Source organism: Sapajus apella, unplaced genomic scaffold, assembly GCF_009761245.1.
Source record: "Sapajus apella isolate SASKATOON/1434 unplaced genomic scaffold, GSC_monkey_1.0 scaffold172, whole genome shotgun sequence".
Taxonomy (NCBI): domain Eukaryota; kingdom Metazoa; phylum Chordata; class Mammalia; order Primates; family Cebidae; genus Sapajus; species Sapajus apella.
In genome coordinates this window covers 853315-863180 of record NW_022437112.1, presented here as the reverse complement: position 1 = coordinate 863180, position 9866 = coordinate 853315, and the positions used below count along the sequence as shown (strand labels likewise).

Here is a 9866-nt window from a genome sequence, read left to right as displayed (position 1 = left end):
GAAGGAAGGAAGGAAGGAAGGAAGGAAGGAAGGAAGGAAGGAAGGAAAGAAAGAGAGACTATTAACGAGTGCATATAATTCTACCTTACCAAGAACGCTGCAGATGTAACATGTTGTCTCTGTCTCTAATTCCTGTAAGACATAAAGATGTCCACAATCACACTGACAGCAGAAATTGAACTGATTATAAGTGACACAGTACGTAATTAGAACGGGGAACTTTGATTCCCGCTCATGATATCAATAGCAAAAATATCTTAAAACAATGACCAAAATCTCATAAAGGAATGCTCTTCCCTAGTGAAAAGCTTCAAAAATGTTTAACACCGTGTTAAGAATGTAAACCATGTTTCGATAAATAGCCAGATGGAGTCTTCAGAGAAAGAGGAAGAAAGTGGTCTCAAGGTCCCCATCCCCTTTACCAGCTTTCATCGCCTGTGAGTGGCGTTGTCAGGGCAGAGGACTGCAAAGTGAGGAGAGAATCCCAGTGTCCGGAAGCACATTCTTTTGTCTTTTGGTTCCTGAGCCCAGGGTAGGGCTGATTCCTAACATCCAGAAATGCAAAGGGAGTCCTGATTTGGAAGTGGGAAGCGGGGAAAGACCAAAGCTTGGATGATACACAGAAGAACCTGAGTAGAGGGAATGAAGATCAGCAATACAACGATCTGAGAACAGAACCGGGAGTGTCAGTCTGAAGGAACAAGGCCTGGGCGCTGTGTTGCATGAAGGAGACACGCATTCACCTTCTTTGCTAGGGGAAGGCACTGCAGGGAGAGGGTGCGACCATTCAGACTGAAGGGTGGAAACCTTCAGTCCACAGAGGGAAACAGGCGACCCCCAAAGCACAGAGGGGCGGCCCCTCAGTCTCTCCAAGAAGGGAGGGAGAGCCCAGAGTGCAGAACAGGAAAGGGATGGGATGGATGATGAACAATTCCAAGCAGCAGGGGGCCACCTTCAGGGCACTGCAGTGGGCTCACCCCACTGTGCCTGTGCATGGGGCTGAGGACAAAGCTCTGAGTTGTTTTGTATCTTGCCCAAGTTCCCACCTAAGGGGTCTGGAGACTTATGCCCTACACACCATACATTCTCATCAGACGGGTTTCATTTAACCCTGTATATTGTCACTTACTTTCCAATCCGACTGTGGCATAACATGGGACAAATAAGGAAGTCAAAGTATTTTACCCCAAAACATGTTTCTTTGCCGTATTTTGAAATGGCCCTGCAAAGCCGTCCTTTGTGGGGGGAAATTTGCATCTGTAGAGAATCTCTATTCGCACAGCTAGATCTTTTTCTTCCTAATCCTGAAGAGATTCACTGAGAGCCTGGCACCTTTTAAAGGGCCTGAATAGGAAACATTTGTCTTCTATTGTCTCTAAGGACAGCCTATGAGACTGCAAAAGAACCCTGGTGTCCACAGTCTTTATTTTAACCTGAACGTTTCTTTTCTATGGATCCCAGGTCTTTAGATGAACTCAGCCAATCGTCACCCAGGAAATGTTTAAATCTCCGTATAAGCTGGAAGCGCCCTGGCTTTGAGTTGTCCCTCCTTTCTGGACCAAACCAATGTATTTCTTAAATGTACTTGATTGATGTCTCATGCCTCCCTAAAATGTATAAAACCAAGCTGTGCCCTGTCCCCCTTGGGCACATGTTCTCAGGGCCTCCTGAGGGCTGTGACATGGGTCATGATCACTCCCATTTGGCTCAGAATAAATCTCTTCAAATACTTTACAGAGTTTAGTTCTTTTCATCACCAGGATGAGGGACTACGTAGAAGACAGAGAGACAGGAGCATGCTGATGTGGTGGATTTCTGCTGCTGAGTAACCCTGGAAGCGACCCGGCCACGTTTTTAGAAGGGCCCAGCAGCCAGTAGGTGAGCACACACTGAAGCCAGCAGGCACCGAGAGCACAGAAGTGGCCTTGGTGGCTGTCCAGGTGACCAAGGACAGACACAGCCAGTGTGGGAGCAGGGAGGGCAGAGAGGAGGAGTGGGCAAAGTCCGCAGGGCTGCAGAACCCCAGGGTGTGACGGGGAGAGAAGCGATTGGTTGAGAGATTTCCGTTTACTCCTAGCAGGATTCAGGGGCAAAACCAGTCTTCTGAGAGACAACGAGCTTTGTGAAAGGCAAATCAATCCCGGGTTCCCCAGATCACTGAGCTGAAGGGACAAGTCAAGCTGGGAACTGCTCAGGGCCAACCTGCCTCCCTTCTATTCAAAGTCAGCCCTCAGCCCACTGAGATAGATGCAGATCTGACCGCCTCCTTAGGAAAGGCTCATCAGAAACTCAGAAGAACGCAAGTGCTCCCCTCTCGCCTGTGACCTGGAAGCCCCTCCCGGCCTTCGCTTCAAGTTATCCCGCTTTTCTAGACCGAACCAAAGTACTTCTGACATATTTTGATTGATGTCTCATATCTTCCTAAAATGTATAAAACCAAGTTTTGTCCCGACCACCTTGGGCGCAAGTCATCAGGACCTCCTGTGGCTGCATCACGGAAGCATCCTCAACCTTGACAAAAAGCAACTTTCTAAATTAACTTGGAGCTGCCTCAGATTTTTCTGGGTTCACAGCTTTAATAACAAAGTGAAAAACGCTGATCACAGGTCATGATAAAAGAAGACAACGCCACGAACACTATGCAAACAGGAAAAACAAAGATCAAGTAAACGGTCACAAGATTTATTTGTGGTGGGCTGGGAAGGGAGATTTGGCGTCTTCAGATGTCAAGTGAGCTTCAAGGGAAATGCATTCTTGTGATGATCTAAAACAGATATTATGCTAAAAAACATAATGAGCATGTATTGATTTAGTGCACATATAACTTTAATGAAAGCAAAACGAAGAGGGAGAGAAAAAGGCAGAAAAAGAAAGAAACAGAAAGACAAAGGCAGAGACAGACAGAAAGAGGGCAAGAAAGAGAGAAGAAAGCCCTCCAAATAGTAATTATTTACAGCTCAAATAGAAGGAATACAAAGAGAAGTATTTCTAGAAATACAAATAAGCCAGATACCAAAAGGCACTGGATAAAATTCAATGTCCCTTTCCTGATAAAAACTCTCCAGAAACTGGGTATAGAAGGAACATACCCCGACACAACAAAAGCCACATACGACAGACCCACAGCTGGTATTATACTGAACAGGGAAATCTCAAAGCCTTTCCTCTAAGATCTGGAACAAGGCAAGGGTGACCAGTTTCACCACTTTTATCCCACAGAGCACTGAAGTCCTAGCCAGAGCAATCAGGTCACAGAAAGATATGAAAGACTCTAAATGGCAAAGGAAGAAGTCAAGTTATTTTTGTAGGCGATATGATCTTATATTTAGAAAAAAACTCTAGAGATTCCAGAAAAAAAAAGCTATTGGAACAGATCAACACTTTCAGCAAAGTTGAAAGATACAAAATCAACATAGAAAAAGCAGTATTTATCTCTCTATGCCAACAGCAAGCATTCTAAAGTAAGAATAAATTAGCTAAACTGATTAAATAAGACAAGAGGAGGCTGGGCCCGGAGGCTCACGCCTGTCATCCCAGCACTCTGGGAGGCTGAGGGAGGCGGGTCACTTGAGACCTGCCAGGCAACATATCGAGACCTCATCTCAATTTAAAATAAAGATTAAAAAAATTTTTTAAAAGGCAGTAGGAAATAACATTGAATGGTGACATCTCCAATAATTTTCTGTCTGTTGAAAACAAAAGGACCACAGATATCACCTGTGCTTTGTTTAGAAAACAGAAGGAAGGGATAAGGTATACATACACTCTGCTGCTGAGGTTTTTTTGTTTGTTCGTTTGTTTTACCCTAGAGGGTGTACACAACTCTAATATTATAAAAGTAATAGCAAAAAACGGAATTACTTTTGTACCAACCTGACAGCATCTTCACTGGGAACGAGATTGATTTAACACTGCACCTGGAGAGAAAGCCAAAGGGAGCATTTTCATACCAGCAGCTTTGCTTTCTGGCCTACAATGACACGCTGCTAATGTTCAGAAAACAATGAATGAAAGCAAAACACTGCACAAATAGATGTGATGAGGAAACCCCAAACCACCACAAAACAGGCGAAGTTGGTTGGCAGCAATCCTGCCCAGCAACGGTTTATCTCTGTATCTCTGGGTGTGGAGATTTAGGAAAAGTGCTCTTTTTCTACTTTTTCTTTTCTTTTCCTTTTTTTTTTTTTTTTTTTTTTGAGATAAGGTCTTGCTGTGTCACCCAGGCTGGAGAGCAGCGGTGCAACCGGCCCTCACTGCAGCCTCAAATTCATGGGCTCCAGCGATCCTCCCACCTCAGCCTCCCAGGTACCTGAAACTAAAGCCATGCCTGGCTATTGCTTTTTGTTTGTTTGGTTTTGTTTTTTATTAAGTAGAGGTGGGGTTTCCTCTCTTGCTCAGGCTGGTCTCAAACTCCTGGGCTCCAGCGATCCACCTGCCTCAACCTCCCAAAGTGCTGGGATTACAGTGAGCCCCCGAGCCGGCCGAATTTTTCTTTCCCCCACAATGATATGTATTTATAAGTAAAAGGAGGAAATTTTTTCTTGGAGGAAAAAGATAAATAAAGACATGGTGATAAAAGCATTGAATGAGTTTAATTTTGGAAACTGTGACACTGAGGTGACCCAGAGCGCTGGGCCCACAACCTCTCCTGCAGATTAGAAAACAGATCCCCCTTCTCCAGGAAAGAGCTACATTCCTAGGCCTGTAAGTCACGGGCACTTTTCTGCTTTATAAAAACAAACTGGGCAATATTCCGAGACAGAAAAGGGAATGGGAAACTCTGTTCACCACAATACCTTCATGCCTGGGCACGGAGTCTAATTCCAGCACAAATGAACATCACAGGATTCACCTCTGCTCCTGGCTCCCCTCCTGAATCCCCGAGCACGAACAGGAAGGCTTCTCCCAAAGGAAGCAACCTCGTGAAGGCGGAGAGCGCTCGCACAAGGCTTTGGGCCGGGAATGATTGGCTCTGTTTGTTTTTCCCGAGTCAGAAGGAGATCAGAGTTAGGGCAGACAGCGGGAGCACAGGCTCCCCCCACATCCCAGCATGGGGGATCTCAAAGCCACGCCTACATCCACCAAACCAGTGGTGAGTCGCCTTAGGTTTTTTTTCTTTTTTATTTTTTGTAGAGACGGAGTTTCATGTTGTCCAGGCTGGTCTCGAAGTCCTGAGCTCAAGCGATCTGCCAACCTCGGCCTCCCGAGGTCCTGGGATTACAGGCGTGAGCCACCGAGCTCTGCCAGTCTCCTTAGGTTTTTAAGTGATTGCCTATGCTGTTCTACACAGGGTGCTTGCTATAATATGCTCATATCCAGACTGGCATGGTGGCTCATGCCTGTAATCCCAGCGCTTTGGGAGGCCGAGACAGGAAGATTGTTTGAGGCCAGGAGTTTCAGAGCAGCCTAGGCAGCAAAGCGAGATGCCGTCTCCACAAAAATAAAAAAAAATTAGGCTGGTCATTGTGGCTCATGCCTGTAATCCTAGCACTTGGGGAGGTTGAGGCAGGAGGACTGCTTGAGCCCAAGACTTCCAGACCAGCCCCGCCATCATAGCAAGACACTGTCTCTACAAATAATTAAACAATCAGCCAGGCATGGTGGTATGTGCCTCCCACGGGAGGCTGAGGTAGGAGGATTATTTGAGCCTGGGAGGTTGAAGCTGCAGTTTCACTCCAGCCTGAGTGACAGAGCAAGACCCTGTCTCAAAAAAAAATTTTTTTAAAGAAGTTATCTGTTCAGTGGTAAATGAAGTAAATAAGAAATAAGAAAGATAAGATAAAAAAGAAAAAAAAATTAAGTAAACTAACAACAAAAAGAAGTAAAAAGGCCAGGCCCGGCGCCTCACGCCTATAATCTCAGCACTCGGGGAGGATGAGGTGCGCGGATCACTTGATCCCAGGAGCTCGAGACCAGCCTGGCCAACATCCTGAAAGCCTGTATCTACTAAAAATACAAAAGTTAGCTGGGCGTGGTGCCGCATGCCTGTAATCCCAGCTACTTGGGGGACTGAGGCAGGAGAATCGCTTGAACCTGGGAGTCAGAGGTTGCAGTGAAGCAAGATCACACCATTGCACTCCAGCCTGGTCAAGGGAGCAAGGCTCTGTCTCAATAATAATAACATAAAAATAAGATAAAAAGAAAAAAATTTAAATAAGAAAAATAGTTTAGAAAAGGATTATTTTCAAGCACTGCTTAATTTTAAAAAATGGAAAAGATGTTGGGCGCAGTGGCTCATGCCTGCAATCCCAGCACTTTGGGAGGCCGAGGGGAGCAGACCACCTGAGGTCAGGAGTTTGAGACCAGTCTGGCCAACATGGCGAAACCCCGTCTCTACTAAAAACACAAAAATTAGCTGGTTGTGGTGGCACATGCCTGTAATCCCAGCTACTTGGCAGACTGAGGTAGGAGAATCGCTTGAACCCGGGAGGCGGAGGTTGCAGTGAGCCGAGATCGCGCCACTGCTCTCCAGCCTGGGCGACAGAGGGAGAGAGAAGAGAAAAGAGCAAGAAGGCGGCAGCAGCCTGTGAGGCCCTGCACGAGCGCTGCCGGAAGTTACTGCACCGAATGGAGCCCACACAATGGTCCCTCGCATACAACCACCCTCCCTGCAAGGAGGAGGTTTCCTACAGTTAGTTCCACCTGCTGTCTCCTCACAACTTCAAACTCAGCCACATGCTGGGTCTGTGGGAGGTCGCGGAGCCTACCGGATCTCGCGTCCTCCTCACGCGGGTGTGGAAACCGCCCTACTTCTGGGATGAAGAGCGGAAACCGTGGCTCACTCTGGCCTGACTCGTTTTTACAAGTAGACAGTTTTGATGGCGTATCTCAAAAGGAGTATTACGAGGGCATCAGAAGTGAATTCGTTTCCTGCCGCAGGTGTGTGCCCTAATGGTAATTGCTTTTACTTTGTGATTCTTGGCAACAAATCTTAAATTATTTCCTTGTAGGAGGTGGAAAGGAATATTTTCATTTACATTTTAATTTATATATTCATATTTATTATATATAATATAGTATAACTTTTGTACATCATACATAATATAAATGTATCACATAAAATGTGTAAATAAGGCTGGGTGCAGTGGCTCACACCTATAATGCAGCACTTTGGGAGGCTGAGGCTGGAGGATCGCTTAAGTGCATGGGTTCAAGATCAGTCTGAACAACAAAGTGAGAGCCTATCTCTAGAAAATAAAATAATAGTAATAAAGTATGTAAATATATAATCGATCATAATTTTTAAATTCAAATACACATGTTTTTCTTTATAAAAATAATATATACTTTTAAATATATATGCACATATATAGAGATATATAAAACATGCATATATGTACACATATACACATAAATACATGTTATAATTTGCACATATAAATATAAATATATAACATAAAAACGTACATATATGCGTACATGTTTGTGTTCATATATGTATGTTTATATAAATTCATATGTACATGTATATAGTGTATATACATACATGCATGTATATAACATATGTATATATAACAAACACACATGTATACATAATGTATATGCATGCATATAAAACATGTAAAGCTATACATATATTAATATATGTACTCTTTTCAAGAAAAATGTTTATATATGTATGTATAGTACATATATACATATAAAACACATATATATGTGTACATGATTTTTCAAGGAAAAAGCATATTATGAGGTACTTCTGACTTGCCTGGGAACATGACTGGTTGTGTTTATGTGGCTGGTTATATTGGTATCTAAATATAGGAGCTTCAATCATGGTTGAAAAGTCTTATGACATCAAGTCTGTGGCCTACCTCTGAAGAGATGTATTTATGTATTTAGCGACACAATAAAAGCAGAGTTTTCTTTTCTAAAGAACTCTGCACTTTAACCCTTCGAATGTTACACATTTTGCTTCAGATTGAGTTTTTGCTACTGAATGAAACTTTCTATTTTTTACTCTAAAGATACAAGACATCTAGAAAGATTCAAGAGGCTGGGTACAGTGGCTCACACTTGTAATCCCAACACTTTAGGAGGCCGAGATGGGAGGATCACTTGAAGCCAGGAGTTTGAGACCAGCCTGGGCAACATGGCAAGATCCTGTCTCAATTTAAAATAAAACAAAATAATAAAATGTAGAATACAATAAAATATAATGCAATAGATAAAAAGAAAGATAAAAGAAAAAGACGAGGAAGCACCCAACGGAGACTGACAATTTAGCCTTCAATTCTCTTCCAGGGAGCAGTAACCACAGCCTTCCTTTCCTGCCCTAGTCCAGGGCAGCCAGCCTGTCTTCACCACTTTGCCTGGGCCCTGTTCCCAAGCCCAATTTCGCTTTTCATCCCCAGGATCTCCTGAATGTTCAGCATCTCTAAGGTCAGAATCTGGTGTGGATGTAGCGTCTTGCCATTTGGTGCATCTTCCCTCACTGATTTTTCTTACGCGTTACCTTTGGAAATCTCCACGTAAAATCTGTACTTGATATTTTCACTGATTATTATTATTGTTTTTTTGAAAGGAAATTGCTTTTCAAACATTGATAGGGACTTGTTTGAAAAGATGCAGTTTGGCACAAAAGAGTGTTCGGTTGAGAATAAGCCCTGGAGCGTCTCCGCGCGTGCAAAAGCCGGCCTGTGAGAAGAAGCCCAAGGAAGTCCAGTTACCTGAAATGCAGTTCCATCAGGGCGAGAGCAGCTGGATTTAGCAGGGAGGCTGCTCCTCAGAAGAAATCCTTTCTGCTTGCGAAAGCAGACACGCACTGGCTCTCTCGGCTGCACTGAACGGCTGGCTCAGGCGTGTGCGTAGCTGATTCACTCTGAAAAGCGAAAACAGGAATTCCGCAGAAACCAAGTTAGGTTGTCCCAGAAACAGATCAGGCAAGTTCCCAAGGAATGCACTGCTGGCTCTTTCAGGCGTCCACAAAAGACCTTCTGTTTTATTTGCAGAACCTCACACTCACGGAAGGAGCCCAGACATCTGATGCTGAACACACAGTTTTCAACTGCAGGAAGGTGGAATCCCTTCTGGCTTTTGATCTAGACAGAGTGCATTTTCCAAAATGGAAAAGTGGTTCTCTTGAAAACTCATCTTGAACAAGCAATCCATAGCTCTTACATTTCATGCCTTTTTTTTTTCCTTTTGCTATTTTTCACAAACATAAAAACAAGATAGAAAACAATTCAGGTTACAGTTGCAGCGGTGGCTGTGTGTACACCGCCGCTAGCCTGCGTAGCTCTTATCCCTGTCACCTCGTTTTAGCTCTACACACCAATGTGTTTGCTCATCTATTTGCCAGGGATCGCATTTCTTTTTTCTTATTGAGGCAGAGCATACCTTGCAGGCAACATTAGATGTAAAATGAATCACTTCAAGGACTTTTTTTTTTCAAATGAGAGCTGTGTGCACACTTCTAGATGCTGAATTACAAAAATATTCATGGGGTCACACTATATTGCCCAGGCTGGCCTCCAGCTCCAGAGCTGAGTGATCCTCCCATCTCAGCCTCCCAAAGCATTGGGATTCTAGGCGTGAGCCACCATACCCAGTCTGTTTGTTTTCTCATTATTAAGTTGCACTATTGATTTGACAATATTTTCTCCCAGTCTGTGGCTTGTCTCTTTTTTTTTTTTGAAATGGAGTCTCGCTCTGTTAACCAAACTGGAATGCAGTGATGCCATCTCAGCTCACTGCAACCTCTGCCTCCAAGGTTCAAGCAATTTTCCTGCCTCAGCTTCCCAAGTAGCTGGGACTATAGGCACGCACCACCATGCCCTGATAATTTTTGTACTTTTAGTAGAGGCAGGATTTCACTATGTTGGCCAAGCTGGTCTTGAACTCCTGACCTCAGGTGATCCTCCCAC

The 9866-nt window shown here is 44.1% G+C and overlaps 1 protein-coding gene across 5 annotated transcripts in view; it reads right to left on the bottom strand.

The window, feature by feature from the left end:
* Positions 1 to 9180, bottom strand: part of ARSL (arylsulfatase L) — a 37794-nt gene extending 28614 nt beyond the window's left edge. For 2 of the 5 annotated variants that reach the window (XM_032267793.1, XM_032267795.1), the window contains exon 1: positions 8670 to 9180. In XM_032267793.1, coding sequence (XP_032123684.1) covers positions 8670 to 8686 — 17 coding nt within the window. In that variant the 5' untranslated portion in view covers positions 8687 to 9180. Of the gene's footprint in view, positions 1 to 89; positions 376 to 8669 lie in introns of those variants that run through there. The other 3 variants (XM_032267796.1, XM_032267794.1, XM_032267792.1) reach the window with 3 other exon arrangements.
* Positions 9181 to 9866: the final 686 nt, after the last annotated feature.